Here is a 16,124-nt window from a genome sequence, read left to right as displayed (position 1 = left end):
GAGGTTCTAGTCAAGAGTGAAAAAGAATCATATCAGATATAGACAACTGGGTTCAATTGAATCTCTTGAACAGTATAAGATTGTAGGGGCATTCTTAAGAGGAAGATCAGGAAGGCAAAGAGAGGTTATGAGATAGCCTTGGCAATTTGAGGTTAAGGATAATCCGAAGAGATTCTACAAATACCTCAAGAGCAAGAAAGCAACTAGAGAGAGAGTCGAGCCCTTTAAAGATCAAAGAGGTTACCTTTCTGTGGAACGTCAGGAGAGATATTAAATGAATATTTCACATCAGTTTTTACTGTGGAGCAAGAAATGCAGGATAGGGAACTCAAGGAAATGAATACTGATGTTTTTTAAAACAGTTCACATTACAGTAGAGGAAGTGCTGGAGGTGTTAGAAATTATAAAGGTGGATAAATCTCCAGGACATGATCTAGTGTATCCTAGGATATTGTGGTAAATTAGGAAGGAAATTGTGGGACCCCTTGCAGAAAAAATTGTGTCATATGTAAGTACAGATGTGGTATTAGATGACTGGAGAGAGGCTAATTTTGTACTTTTGTTTGACAAAGGATGTAAGGAGAAGTCTGGAACTACAGGCAAGTTGTTGGAAGTGATTATGAAAGATAGGATTTATATGCATTTGGACAGGCAAGGACTGATTAGGCATAGTCAGCATGGTTTTGTGAAGGGGAAATCATGTCTCACAAACTTGGTTGAGTTTTTTGAGGAAGTGACCAAGAAGATTAATGAGGGCAGAGCGGTAGACATTATTTACTTGGACTTTAGTGAAGCTTTTGACAAGGTTCCGCATGGTAGTCAAGTTAGATCACATGGGAATTAGGGTGTGTTTGCCAATTGGATACAAAATTGAGTTAATGGCAGGAGACAGAGTGATGGTGGTGTGTTTTTCAGACAGGAGGCCTGTTACCAGCAGTGTTCCACAGGGATCAGTACTGAATCCACTTTTGTTTGCCATTTATATAAATGATTTGGATGACACTATAGGAGGCATGGTTAGCAAGTTTGCGGATGACACCAAAATTGGTGGTATAGTGGACAGTGAAGAAGGTTATCTCAGATTACAAAGAGATTTTGATCAATGAGATAAATAGGCTGAGGAGTGGCGGATGGAGTTTAATTTGAATAAATGCAAGGTATTGCATTCTGGTAAAACAAATAAGGGCAGAACTTAAATTTAATTTAGGACCTTGGGTAGAGCTGTATAAGAAAGAGACCGAGGGGTTCAGGTATACAATTCTTTGAAGTTTGCATCACATATAGAAAGAGTGGTTAAGAAGGTGTTTAGCATGCTTGCCTTCATTGCTCAGACTTCTGAGTATAGGAGTTGGGATGTCATGTTGAGGTTATACAGGGCATTGGGGAGGCTTCTTTTGGAATACTGTGTCTAGATACGGTTGCCCTGTTAAAGGAAAGATATTATTTAGCTGGAGAGGGTTCAGAAGAGATTTACCAGGATGTTGCTGGGAATGGAGGGTTTAAGTTATAAGGAGAGACTGGATAGGTTGGGACCTTTTTTTAACTGGAGTGTAGGAGGTTGAAGGGTGACCTTACAGAGGTTTATAAAATCATAGGCAGATGTCTTTTTCCTAGGGTGGGGGATTTCAGGGCTAGGGAGCATATTTTTAAGGTGAGAGGAGAAAGATTTAAAAAAAAATGAGGAGCAACATTTTTTACACAGAGTGGTTCATGTGTGGAATAAACTTACAGAGGAAGTGGTGGATGTGGGTATAGTTATAACATTTAAACGACATTGGATAAGAATATGAATAAGGAATGTTCGGAGGGAAATAGGCCAAGTACAGGCAGATGGGACTAATATACTATGGGATTATGGTTGGTTTGGACTGGTTAGATTGAAGGGTCTGTTTCTGTGCGGTATGACTCTATGGCAATATGGCTCCAACTTATCTTGTATCATACTTAAGTGCTTATTTTCTAATTGTCATCTTAGATAAAGTGGGTTGAGAGGATATAATAATGAAGCCTGAAGGTGTCTTCAATCAGCACCCTTACTCATGCTCTTTCCAGATTTCATTCTGGATGGCGATCAGGATTTGTACAGAACATGGGTTGATTTTTCAAAAAGCTGTGAGAAGCCTGTAGCCCAGGTTGAGGTTGAAATCATTGACTGGATTTCTTTCTATTTTCATTTCATGAGTTCTGTTGAGTGATATTCATAATGTCCAGTCTGCCATGGCTCACATCAACTTTCCTCATTTAATTTTTGCTCTTCCTCTCATTAATCTTGGAACCAGGTTGGGCATCTTTGATCTTGCCACTGCCAGGGCATTCAGCATTTATGTTGTTGGTGCCATACTTGAAGTCCAGCTGCACCCGCACAAGCGCTACAAGCCAGGAACTGCCCCTCACACCTTAGAGCTTGATTGATATCACTGAGGAAATGGGTCCGAAGAAAGGAAAGCTCACTTCCTACGACATGGGCAAGCATCTAGAGGTGCTGATACACACATCTCACCAAGCTCAAGGACTACAGCTCTCACTATTGTCCACTCAACGGCTTTCATGCACCTTATTCTCCCAAACTACTAATGCTCTCTGTTTCCATAATTTTCCATAGAATCCCTACAGTGTGGAAATAGTTTGGCCTAACAAGTCCACACAGACCCTCAGGGTATCCCACCCAGACCTATCCCTCTATTACCCACCTAATCTACACATCCCTGAACACTATGTTCTATGCTTCCTACTCACTAACAGGGCATATCTCACCATGTCCCCTACTCCTGCATCATCACTAACATTGGCTGACATGGACTGATGTAATCCATGGACTCGTTGCACTGGTTATGTTAAACTTACATCAGACACTAGTTGGAGCTAAGCTGGAGAACTGTGTACAGTCTGGACATCATACGAGGAAAGATGTGAACATATTGAGGAAAGTGCAGAAGTGGTTTATGACTGCCCTGACATCATGTTACCATTTGACTGAGTGTGGCATCAGGGAATCCTCAGGAATTGAAGACAATGGAAATAGGGGGACAGTCAGGCTTATCACGAAAGAGGATGGTTGAGGTTGTTGGAGGCCAATCACCTCAGCACTGAGATAATGCTGCAGGAGTACCTCAGCATAGTATCCCATTACTGCTTCATCAGCTGTTTCATCCTTGACATTGCCTTTAAAATAAGATCAGAAATATTGATGTTCACTGATAAATACAAAGCACTCAGTACCGTTCACAATTCCTCAGACATTGAAATAACCCTTGATTATATGCAGCAAGACCTGGACTACATTTAGACTTAGGCTGATAAATGGCAAGTAATGTTTGAACTCAAATTTGGCAGGCATTGACAATATTTAAGAAAACAGAATCTGTGCTTGACATTCAACAGTATTACCATGAACAAAACCTCCGTCGTCAACATCCGAAGAGATGAAACTTTGAAACTTAACTGAAACAACCATATAAGTATGGTGACTATAAGAGCAGGTCAGAGGCTGGAACTCATTCAGTGAGTAACTGGACCTTCTGACTTCTCAAAGTCTGTCCACAATATACAAGAGTGCAAGGAAGTACCCTCCACTTGCCTGATGAGTGAATTACCAGCAACACTCAAGAAGCTCATCACCATGTAAGAAATGGCAGCCTGCTTGATTGATAAGCCAGCTATTACCGTAAACACTCACTGTCTCCACCACCAACACATGATGGTAGAACGATCTATATGATGCACAGTAGCAACTCACCAAGACTCCTTTCAAACATGCAAACTCTATAATCTGGGAGGACAAGGGAAGAGAACCACCTGTACGTTCTCCTACAGGTCTCTCACTATCTTGGCTATATTGTCATTCCTTCTCAGTCACTGGGTTCTAATTGGTAAACCCATTCCTAACAATTCTGTGGATGTTACCAACCCTTTAACGTGGCAGTGATTGAAAAAGTAGGCTGACCACCACCTTCTCTATGGTAATGATACATGGGGAAGAACTATGATCTAATCACCATTCCCAGAACCAAGAATCTCCAAATGATTCCTCAACTAAGAAATCAGTGCTGCCAGAATTAGCCATTTTAATAACTGCAAGATTTCACAATCTATTCATCATCAACAAATCACAGATTGATATCTATATTATTTTGATTGACTTTTACTTTTTGACTCACCTCTCATTTCTAATCTATGTGAACATGTGCTACATGTATTTTCTTTTCTCATACTTTACTAGTATATTTAATAAATACACCCTGTCAAGAAAGCCTGGTTAAATTTGCTTCTTTTAAAACCTGAATACACTTGGACTGGGAGGAGGTATCCATGAGGGAAGGATCTTCTTAGATGAACTTATTGTGACAAACAAAAGGAGGGTTTGAGTATAGAAAAGAAGCTAGCTCATCCCTCCTCACCTGGGAGAACAAACACTTGATGGTATCCCATCTGGAATCTTCACAAATTAGGATCCCTCACCAAGGGACTCATCGTAATGGCTGTTAAAGAGCTGCTCCCATCACAGCATGAACAGAGGTATTGAAAGATCTTTGTGGCCTTTAGTTTCAATTGAGAAAATTCCTTACCCTATCAGAAGGTGAGGCACATCTGCTTCCATACAGGTTTCTTGCTCTCCGGAAAGAAAAGGCAAGAAAAGTACATGGATTATGAACACTAGATGAATGAATAGAAATGAGAGACATCATCACAGCCTCACAGCCCGTTCTGTGTTTGAACAATGAATCAGAAGGTTAACCTGCAGATGGGTTCTGGCTATTGGTATGACCAGTTTGTACAATATAATTCTTTTAGGTCATTTAACCAGTTTCAACTAAGATAACAAACTGTAAAAGATTTCAACAAAAGTCAATTACTGATTGACGATGAATAGCTTTGAAAGTGAAGTGTGGACACAGCATTTAGTTCCTTTCTTGAGGGAAAATAACCCTAAGCAGAATGAAACTCTATGTTACATTAAAGGAAAATCTGTGGGCATACATATTGCAGGCATATCGCAATTCAAAAAAATGATAAAATGTAACGTATCAACAACAAACATTCAAATGATTTATTTCTACAAGTTTGAGAAAAGGCCTTGCCATATTTTCTATCAACCAGTGCTGGTTCGTGATTCACGATCCTAACCTCGGATCTCTGGGCAACCCTTCATGTGGCTCAGTTAAAACAAAACTACTTGGCACACGCTCCGTCCTATAATCGGAGGAAGAACATTAAGTACAACTGTTCTCAATATATAATCCAGCCACAAATAAAGTTAACAATTTCATGAAATTACATGGCATGCTCAGGTTATGTTTTTGACTTGTGGATGTGGCAGGGTGGAGGGGAGGGGGAGTCAAAGGCACCACGCCTCATATTAAACCATGAGTATAAATGTTGTGTTTACATAGAGTGACTTCCCTGGCACTGATTCCTACCACTGATTACTTGATAGGCAGTGAAAATCAAGTGCAATAATACCTTATCCAAAAAAAAGTCACAAAGAAACAAATTTCATGTTTTAAATACCACAATGAGGTTGTTTTTTCAAAATTCATCAAATGAAATGCCATTATACAGGTTATTGTGTAGATATACTTTCAAATGCATTCTCAAAAGACACACTGCCATTTTATTTGGCACCCAGATTTGAGATTTGAATTTTGGAACAAAAATGAATGCAATTCAGTAAATATCTAGTCAAAATTGACTTCAATTAAAAGTCTTGAATGATGAAAGCTAATTTGAGGAAGTCAACACTTACCTGCATAAAGATTTGGGTCGATATAATCATCCAGTTTCTTATAGTGAATGATGTAGTCAGCTATCTTGGTTCCTATCAGAGGCTGGGCATCCTGCCATTCCAAGCCTATCATTGTACTTGATGGTTCTACACTTGTAGAAAGTCTCAACCTTTGTTATAAAACAAAAAAAAAACAGACATCTATTAAAGATGGAAAGGGCTCTGACTTACATATTTTGTTCTTTGAGGCCTGTTTTCCCAAAAAAATTGGGGACCATATTTAAAAACATTCCAGTCCATTAAGTTAAAATAAATGTCGCCATCAGACTAAAATGAGAATCTAAAAGCACTCACACTTTCAGCAATATGAATAAAACAAAATATTAAAAGATGTTTTAATATTGATAACACAGTATTTAACAAGTCAATCACTTTTGTAAGTTTTGATAATATATTGAACATCTTACATCTGTGTGCACTTGGTGTTTACAAAACAATGCTTCCAGTTGTGATATCCTTATCATGTTTGTATTGGTTTAGAGTCACAGGGAATATATATAATGCATGACTCCTTAAGAATGGAAGACTACGAGTAGGTCATTCAAGTCTTGAGCCTGTTATAAAGTTATAGATTCATAACAGCACAAAAGAAACCATTCAGCCCATCAAGTACTTGTCAGCTCTCTTTACACCAACCAGTTAGTTCCACTCCCCAGCTCTATTCAAAGAGCCCAGCTCTGTCATGTGGCCATCTAATTGCCTTTCAAAATCATTTGGAATCAGTTACTGGCCCAGAAGATAGGTAAAAAGTGAAAGTCAAAGTTGCCCGAGGAAACTGTCTCCTCAGGATGCAAACATATAAAATGATGTGGTCCTCAGAAATAGCCAAGCTCATGGAGCTGGGTTCTTTAAACATGATAATAACTACATTTCCAAAATCTTGAATAAAATAATAAAAGGGAAGTAAGGAAGAAAAATTGTCTGCATTAAAAAATGAGAAGGGTCTACAAGAGAAAGAAGAAGCAAAATAGCGATGCTAAAAAGGACATTAAAACAGGCTCTGCCAACAACACCCAAGTACCATGATCATATTTAAAAATAAGATTTGTGAGGCAATTATAATCAATTGGTACAATGGAATACATCAATATTCTGGGAAAGCTAGAATATGACAAAAGGGTTACATAGTACTCAATTTAAAAAAAAACAGCCACTGGTTTTATTTTCATTCCAAGTAAAATTAGACTTTTGATTATTAAGAGTAAACAAGGAATATTTGTTCATTTGTTATCTAAATGATAGCAGACAGCATGGGCGTACAACAAAAGAGACTTTCTGACCATTTTTTTTGCCTTCTTTGAGGAACTGAAAGCAAAAGTGGGCTGTGGTAAGTCCTAGGAAATGGCATGTCAAAAAACACTTGAGGCTTTTGGTAAAGCTGTACTTATAAAAACATATCTTTGGTAACTTAAAGCAGAAGAAATGTAACGTAAAGGCTGATGTTGGGAGAACAAACTAGTTGAAATGTAGGAAACAATGAGTACCTGTTGTAGAAGTAAGGTGATGAGGGGGTTGGGGCAGTATTTCATAGAATCTCTACAGTGTGGAAACAGGTCCTTTGACCCAACAAGTCCACACCGACCCTCAGACATCCCACCCAGATCCATCCTGCTATAACCTACTCTAATCTAAACATCCCTGAACACTAAGGGCAATTTAGCATGGCCAATCCACCTAACCCACACATCTTTGAACTGTGGGAGGAAACCCACACAGACACGGGGAGAATGTGCACACAGACAGTCACCCGAGGATAGAATCGAGCCTGGGTCCCTGGCGCTGCGAGGTGGCAGTGCTAACCACTGAGCTGCCCATTCCTGCTACCTCTCGCATTATTTGGGACGTAAACTGAAGGAGATTCAGTACTGAATGTGGTGACGCATGACTTAATGGTTGGATTACTGCTGATTTTTTTTTTGTTTATTCTTTTGTACCATGTGGACGTTGCTGTCAAGGTCAACATTTATTGCCCATTGCTAACTATCTTTGAGAATCTGGTTGTTGTTGCTCATCTTGGTGAAGATAAATCTGGTAAATTTGCTGTCACCAACATTTGTCCTGGTAGAATCTGTGCAGCCTTGTTGGTTGAGTGTGGTAGAGGAGAAACACCAGGTAGTCTAGTGAGAAGAGGCTCTTGTCTTAAACAAGATGCAATTTGTTGCATGATGGCAATCAAGATACATTGGCAATGATAAACATTATCACAAAGAATATGAGGGAAATTCAAATGAAAGGTCTTAACCCTTCACGTCCAAATCTGTTCTCCCACCCAAGCCCATCAGAAATCATCACTGTGGGTGACAGTGGATGCTAAAAACACTCCTCAGTACAGTATTCTTGTGGAAAAAGGGTGGCACAGTGGCTCAGTGGTTAGCACTGCTGCCTTGCGGCACCAGGGACCCAGGTTCAATTCCATCCTCAGGCGACTGGCTGCGTGGAGTCTGCACAGGTTTCCTCCAAGTGCTCTGGTTTCCTCCCACAGTCCAAAGATGTGCAGGGTAGGTGGATTGGCCATGCCAAGTTGCCCATAGTGTTCAGGGACGTTTAAGGTTGGGTGGGTTAGACATGAGAAAATGCAGGGGTAGGGGAATGAGTTGGGGTGGGAGGCTCTTTGGAGGATGGTGTGGACTTGTTGGGTTGAATGGTCTGTTCCCACACTGTAGGAATTCTATGATACTAACCCTTTCAGATCCTTATACAATGGTGTTGAGCTTCCTTCTTGAATTATTGCCATCCTTGCAGGCAAGTACACCCACAGTGCTATTAGAAATGGAAGTACTGTATTTGGATCAATGAACATCGAAGGAAGACAATTTAATTCCAATCCAGGAAATGGCGTAAAGGGGAACTTGTAGGTGGTGATGGTTATATGCATTTGCTACCCTTATGAATCTAGGTGGTAGAGGTTTGCAGGTTTGAAAGGTACTATGGAAGGAGATTTGGTGAGTTTCTATAGAGCAGATCATCTGCACTGCTGTTATTTTGCATGATGTTGGGTTGATGAATGTTGAAGATGGTGGATGGGTCTTCAATCAAGTGAATTACTTTGTCCTGAATGTTGACAGCAGGAAATTCACTGATGGTTTTGACCAGTGAATTGTTAGATTTACTCTTGTTGGGAATAGTCATTGCCTGGCACTTGTGAAACAAAATGTTACTCGATGCATATCAGTCCAATTGTAAATTGTCCATGTTTTGCTGCATAGCCTGATTCAGTATCAGAGGAGTTGCAAATGGTGTTGAATTTTGTGCAATCAACAGTAAACATAATCACTTCTGACTTTATAATCGAAGGAACTTCATTGGTGAAGTAGCTGTAGATGGTTTGGCTTAGGACACTTCTCAGAGAAGCTCCAGTCGTGATGTCCTAGGACGAAAACAATTGACTTCCAACAATTGCAACCATTTTCCTTTGTGCTCAGTACAAGTTCAACCAATGAAAAGCTTTTCCTTGATATGCATTGACGACAGTTTTGTCAGAGTTCCTTGCTGTCATACTCTGTCAAATGTTACCTTGATGACAAGGACAGTTAATTTCATCTTGCCTGTTGAATTTTGCACTTTTGTCCATGTTTGGACAAAGTAGTGAGGTTAGGAGCTGCATGATCCTGGCAAAAGCCAAAGTGAGTGTCAGCAAGCAGTTTATTATTGAGTAAGTGCCACATGATGGCATGTTGATGACAGTTTGTTGATAATTAAGAGTGGATTAATGTGTGATAATTGGTCAAGTTGGACTTGTTATTCATTTTGTTCAGAGGATATATCTAGGCTACTTTCCACATTGCTAAATAAATGCCATGAGTGAACCAACTGGCTAGGAGCTCAGATAGGTCTGAAGCATAGGTCTTTATTATTATTGCTAGAATTTTGTCATGGCCAACAGTTTTTATAGAACCCAGTGCCTTTGGCTGCATTGTGATGTTATGTGGAATGGACTATATTGGCTGAAGACTGGTATCGGTGATGTTGGAGACCTCAGGAGTAGGTTAAGGTGGGTCATCATCAGTTTAGGCCCGGTGTTTAGAATAATGAGAGGAGATCTAATTCGGGTATAGAAGATATTCAACAGGATTGAAACAGTAGATGTAAAGCAGATGTTGCCCTTTGTGGGACAATCTAGAATGCAATTTAAGAATGAGGGGTAGCAGACTTTAAAACAGAAGGAATTATTTTGCTCAAAGGGTCATGAATCTGTGGAATTCATTATCTCAGAGTGTGGTGGCTGCTGGGTCACTGAATAAACATGAGGAGGAGGCAGACAGATTTTTAATTAGTAATGGGTAGAAGGGTAATGGAGAGCGGGCAGGAAAGTGAAGTTGAAATCAGCCATGATCGTATTGAATGGTGGAGAAGACTCAAGGGGCTACCTTGCTCCCAGTTCTCATGTTCTTATCCACTCAGCACTTCTGCCTGAAAATTGTTACAAATGTTTCAGCCTTGGGTTTGCAGTGACATGCTCAGACTGCCATTATTGGGGATAGGAAAATAGTGGAGCTTCACCATTCACAGTTTGATGATGCAGGATTGTAGAGCTTTGAGCTAATTATTAAGAACATAAGAACTAGGAGCAGGAGTAGGCCATCTGGCCCCTCGAGCCTGCCCTGCCATTTAATAAGATCATGGCTGATCTTTGAGACTCAGCTCTACTTACCCACCCACTCATCATATCCCTTAATTCCTTTACTGTTCAAAAATTTATCGAGCCTTGCCTTAAACACATTCAGTGAGGTAGCTTCAACCGCTTCACTGGGCAGGGAATTCCACAGATTCACAACCCTTTGGGTGAAGAAGTTCCTCCTGACCTCAGTCCTACATCTGCTTCCCTTTATTTTGAGGCTATGCCCCCTAGTCCTAGTTTCACCTGCTAGCGGAAACAACCTCCCTGCCTCCACTTTATCTATTCCCTTCATAATCTTATATGTTTCTATAAGATCTCCCCTCATTCTTCTGAATTCCAATGAGTATAAGCCCAGTCAACTCAGTCTTTCCTCATAATCCAACCCTCTCAACTCTGGAATCAACTGAGTGAATCTCCTCTGCACCCCCTCTAGTGCTAGTATATCCCTTCTCAAGTAAGGAGACCAAAACTGCACACAGTACTCTAGGAGTGGCCTCACCAGGACCCTATACAGCTGCAGCATAGCCTCCCTGTTTTTAAACTCCATCCCTCGAGCAATGACAGACAAAATTCCATTTGCCTTTTTAATCACCTGCCGCACCTGCAATCTCACCTTCAGCGATTCATGCACCAGGACACCCAAATCCCTTTGCACAGCAGCAATTTTTTACCATTTAAAACATAGTCCATTTTGCTGTTATTCCTACCAAATTGGATGACCTCACACTTATCAACATTGTACTCCATCTGCCAGACCTTTGCCCACTCACTTAGACTATCTATATCCCTCTGCAGACTTTCAGTGTCTTCTGCACACTTTGCTCTACCACTCACAATTCATTGGTTGAAAGCTTACACTTCTGTCTGTCACATTTTACATCCTCCATTTTGCATGTTAATCCTTGTGTAACTTCACCAAATTGACACCTCAGGCAGAATTTTCTTCTTTAACTAATGGTGAGGTCGGAGGTGAGAAGGGACAGTTAATTCAGTGGGATGGTGGCAAACATGCACCTTGCTACTTATCTGTCTCTGCTGCAAATTAGATCTGGTTGGATCATCCGTGGTTGACTTTAGCTGCGAGAGGCCCCTCCATCAAAGGCACTCAGTGCCTGACTGAAGGTTGAGGCATCAGGAAGTAGAGGCAGAGGGGACAGCGGCCTGTTGAGAGCCAACACTCTGTCCATCACGTGTCCTGGGTTGCTCCACAACCCTGGCATTCCTGTGTCTTCTTATCCCTGCAGCACTCACAGCCTCCCTTGTGATGTTGCTGAGCACAGTAGGTGCCCATCTCAGAGGCCGAGACTCAAAAACCCAGGGTTTAGGTCCCAGAGTACACCACGCCAGTAGCCTCACTACTGCCTGACTGGGTTGTGGTTGGGTGGACTTTCCTAAAAAGAGGCAGCATGGATGTCTCACTGGTCATCCAAATGGATATCAAGTCCCTGATACCTCAATAAGGCTCCACCCCTTATCTATAAGTACATCCATTCCTGCTCCTGGGAAGACCATCTGCATGCTTCACTGAACCAGAGTTGATTATCCAGCTTGACCAAGCAATATGCAGGGTCTTGAGGTTCGATCCTTGGTTGAATATATTACTGCTGCTCCTGCTGATAGCCCACCATGCCTCATGGATGTCCAGATTTGAGTTGCTAGATTTATCTGAAATTGCCCTCAATTTGCGCAATGGTGGCATTACACACTATGATGGAGTGGGAGCACGGGATGGCCTAGATTATTCTGTGGAGAGCAAACATGAATTCAATGGGCTGAATAGCCTCCTGCTGCATCATAAATGATGCAGCAAGAAGATATCAGTAACTTTAACCTGCAATGTTATGTTAGATTACATCACAGAGTTAAATAAAGAAATACAGACTAAAATTAGAAAAAAAAAGTAATTTAAGGAGTGATATCAAGACGTCATCTTGCATGAAAGGCATCGACTTGAATTTATGCAATGGCTGCACTGCAGAGGTTGTTGTTTGAAATATCTTAAAGTCTGCAGGACACCATTCAAGAACACCATTCAAATATCATTTGAGCATCATGTTGAGTCATATAAAAAGAAAACACAGTTTAGTTAACTCTTGGCCTCTAAACTAAAGAAAGTTAACAACAATGGCTTGCATTTACATCGGGCCTTCAGCCTAGCAAATGCCGCAAGACACTTAACAGGTGTGCTCTAAAGCTGAATGTTACAACATTCTATATATAGACATTAGGGCAGATAGTCAAAAATATATCAGATTTAAGTTGTGCCTTAAGGGGAGAAAGTGGGGTGGAGAGGTTTAGGGATTCTATTCCAGAGTTTAGGAGCTTGGCAGTTGAAGGTATGGTCAACAACGCTGGAGATTTATTCAAGCAAAGGTGCTGAAAAGGCAAGAATTAAATGAGCAGAGATACGGGATTGGGAGGGACAGCGGTGGGGGGTGGAAGTGGTGGGGTTTGGTGGTGGGGGGCGGGGGTGGGGCAGGGGATTGGTGGTGAGGCCAGCAACAGATCTGGGAACAAAATGAGGATTTTGAAATTGAGGGGTTTGCTTGGCCAGGAACAAGCATAGGTCAGTAAAAGTGTAGGGGCAATGGGTGAATGGGACATCTCGGATAAGACTTTAATTTAGACAAACAAATGTACTGGCATTAAATTAAAATTAGGTCTACAGAATCACAGAATCATTGCAAAAAAACTGAAATTATGTTCGGTCTCGTACTGTCCCCTTCCAATTCCTCATAGAGCTGTAATTTTTTTTATCTCTTCAGATGCTTATCCTATTCTCTTATAAAAGCCGTGATTGAATTTACCTTCCTTTCAGGCATTCTGGATCGTAACCACTCCATAAGACATAAGAGCTGCAGTAGGCCTTTCAGTCCATCAAGTCTGCTCTATCACTCAACGAGATCATGACTGACTTGATCATCCTCAGCTCCACTTTCTTTCCTTTTCTCCATAACCCTTCATGCCCTCACTGATTAAAAAGCTCTCTGTCTCAGCCTTGAAAATACTTAACGAACCAACCTCTATAGCCCTCTAAGGTAAAAGAATTCCACAGATTTATTAACTTCTGATAGAATAAATTCCTCCTCATCTCAGTCTTAAATGGGTGAACCCTTAGTCTGAGTTAATGCTATCTGGTCCTAGACTTACTGCACTGAAATCTTTTACCTTATGCCATTCATTTGTGGTTCTTTTGTCAATCACTTGATGCAAGCAATGACTCAGGCAGCAGAGGTTTGGATGACCTTAAGTTTCCACAGGGTGGAATGTGGGAAGCCAGCCACTAGTATTGGAATAATCAAGGCTACAGGGAACAAAGGAATAGCTGAGGGTTTCATCAACAGATGAGTTGAGGAAGTGAGGATGGGGTGGGGGTGTGGGCACTGTAGTGGAATGATGTCCTGTAAGTGGAAATAGGCAGTCTAAACATTGGATTGGATACGCGGTTAAAAGTTCAACTCAGGGTCAAATACAACACCCCCAGGTTATAAGCAGCCCCAGACAGTTGTCAGGGAAAGAATTAGCTTTAGAAACTAGAGAATGGAACTGGAAGAGAGCAGCTTTGGTCTCCCCAATAATTAATTAAAGAAAATTTCTGCTCACCCAGTTCTGGAAGGCTAAAAACATATTTTGATTTATTGTTGGGTAAATAAAAAATGCCCTCTCCTGCTAAATGCTTAAGTTGTGGTCATGGTGAAGAACAAAGAATGCATTAGATGCTTTAAGTCAAAGGACATTACTAAAAATATCAGGGTTACTTCATAAAATGTGCATTTAAATCAATATTACACTTGATTTCACTGACGCATTTCGTCTCCACAGTTCGCAACACCTGTGCCAAAGAGCTCAGACTGTGGTGTTATCTCTTGAAACTTTAAACCACTGGGATTTCCAACATCAGGAGTCTCTAAAACCTTATACAAAGGTGATTAAAAGGTGATTAGGATACGTACACAGGCTGAGGTAATGGGCTGCAGCTTGGGAGTCCATCCTCATCAAATGCACTCAAGTCACATCTGCACCAGTCATCAATGACATCACCCTTCCCCAAACACCAATAGGAGCTCATTAGCGCAGTCTTGAAGCTCTGCAAAACAATCAGAATAAGTGGGTGGCAAAAGCATTAAACCTCCACTTAGCAAGTTCCCTGGCTCATTTCCTGCATTGTAACATCACTGCAGAAAGGCAACATAGATTCAAAAAAATCTCTACACAGAATCAATGGTCCATCTCACATTGTCTGTATTTCAAAGTCACAATTAACATTAAAGACAAACAACACCCCAGCATATTTGAAATTGTTCACTTCCAATTTTTCTTCTTTTTTGTCCTCTATTCCTTGGTTAACCCATATTTTTCGAGCTAGAAAAACATTGCATGACAACAAGTAATCTAACAGAATCAAAACATAGTTCATTCAAATAGGTTGGTGTCACGTTACCTCAGAATAAAAGAACACATGCTGATTTAATTATTTGTGCACTCACTTTTGGGTAAACAGAGAGAAAAAAATGAAGGGCAAAAAAATCGTAACAAACAGTCCTGCACATTTTTTTTAACAAATTAAGAATGTAAAGCTGTTGCACAAACACAGACATTTATTTACTGGTTGTATGTTTAAGTAAAATTCAGAAATAGGTGGTCTGTAACACTTTTGCCCTGACCAGTCTAAGTAGCATTTTCAAAAGCAATCTGTTTTCAATGAAAACATTTGTTCACATGATAGGGTTAACACACCATTTCTGTGAGTAATACTGCTTGAAAAACTTTCACTGTAATGTTATGAGTTGGTGAATACAGTGTTGACTGTATTGCAAAGCAGAACAGCAGTGTGCAGAGACTCATCTGAAACAACTACACTTGAAGATAATCGACACTCAATTAAGTATGTTTTATTTCTCCCTATGTCCTGTGACTGGGGTCTCTTTCAGACATTAAGGTACAGTATGCTCAAAGATATTGAAAATCTCCAAAACAAATGGCAAAAGGGCTGCAGAAACATTCAAACAAATATGCTTTTTCTATTTTGCACATTTATTTCAAAACTAGTACGACTGAGTGAGGACAATAGAAACAGTACCAGTAATGAGCACAAAGAATCTTCCACAACAACATGGGCAGATTTAAAAATAGGCAAATGTTGCTGAAGAAGAGGCATAATTGTACCACAGTTATAAATAGGCAGATAGCTGGCAGAGGTGAGCTACACATTCATGGTATCGCAAAGCTACTGTTGGCTGTTTTTCTCATGGTATTGACTAAAGGCTGAAGTTTAAAAGTTGCCATCCGGTACTTTGGGAAATTTTAAATTATCTCAAGCAGTTCATCATTGTAATAAGTTATGCATAACTAATAACTGCAAGATTACCTACTTAAGTGGTTTGGAATCCCATATCACTTTGAAATGAATATCTCTACAATTGTAGTTACACAGTTGATGTGACTGCACTGTATCCAAGGAAATTGTGGCATACAACTGGATGATTAGATTGGCAGACAAAGAGAACAGTAATATATTCCATAATATTGATCAACACACTGGTGAGGAAATGAGTTTATACACCGAAAAACAAGTACTGGTATGTACACATCTTTTAGACAAAACTTCTGTTTAGAATTGAACAATAATTATGATTCATTTGGCTATCCCAAATGATCAAACATGCAGAAAAACTAAATCGCTGAGTAGAAGAGATAACAAGGTGTAGAGCTGGATGAACACAG

General features: G+C 40.3%; 1 protein-coding gene across 1 annotated transcript in view; it reads right to left on the bottom strand.

The window, feature by feature from the left end:
- The window catches only part of LOC109912707 (astrotactin-2-like), a 1,431,562-nt gene that overhangs the window by 373,922 nt on the left and 1,041,516 nt on the right, over positions 1–16,124 (bottom strand). The window contains exons 18-19 of the mRNA XM_048613352.1: positions 14,354–14,487; positions 5,744–5,892 (exon numbers count right to left, since the gene is read on the bottom strand). Of these exons, the coding sequence (XP_048469309.1) occupies positions 5,744–5,892; positions 14,354–14,487 (283 nt within the window). The remainder of the gene's footprint in view (positions 1–5,743; positions 5,893–14,353; positions 14,488–16,124) is intronic.

This window comes from Rhincodon typus, chromosome 28 (assembly GCF_021869965.1).
Source record: "Rhincodon typus isolate 14 chromosome 28, sRhiTyp1.1, whole genome shotgun sequence".
Lineage (NCBI taxonomy): Eukaryota > Metazoa > Chordata > Chondrichthyes > Orectolobiformes > Rhincodontidae > Rhincodon > Rhincodon typus.
This window is presented reverse-complemented; position numbering and strand designations above follow the sequence as displayed.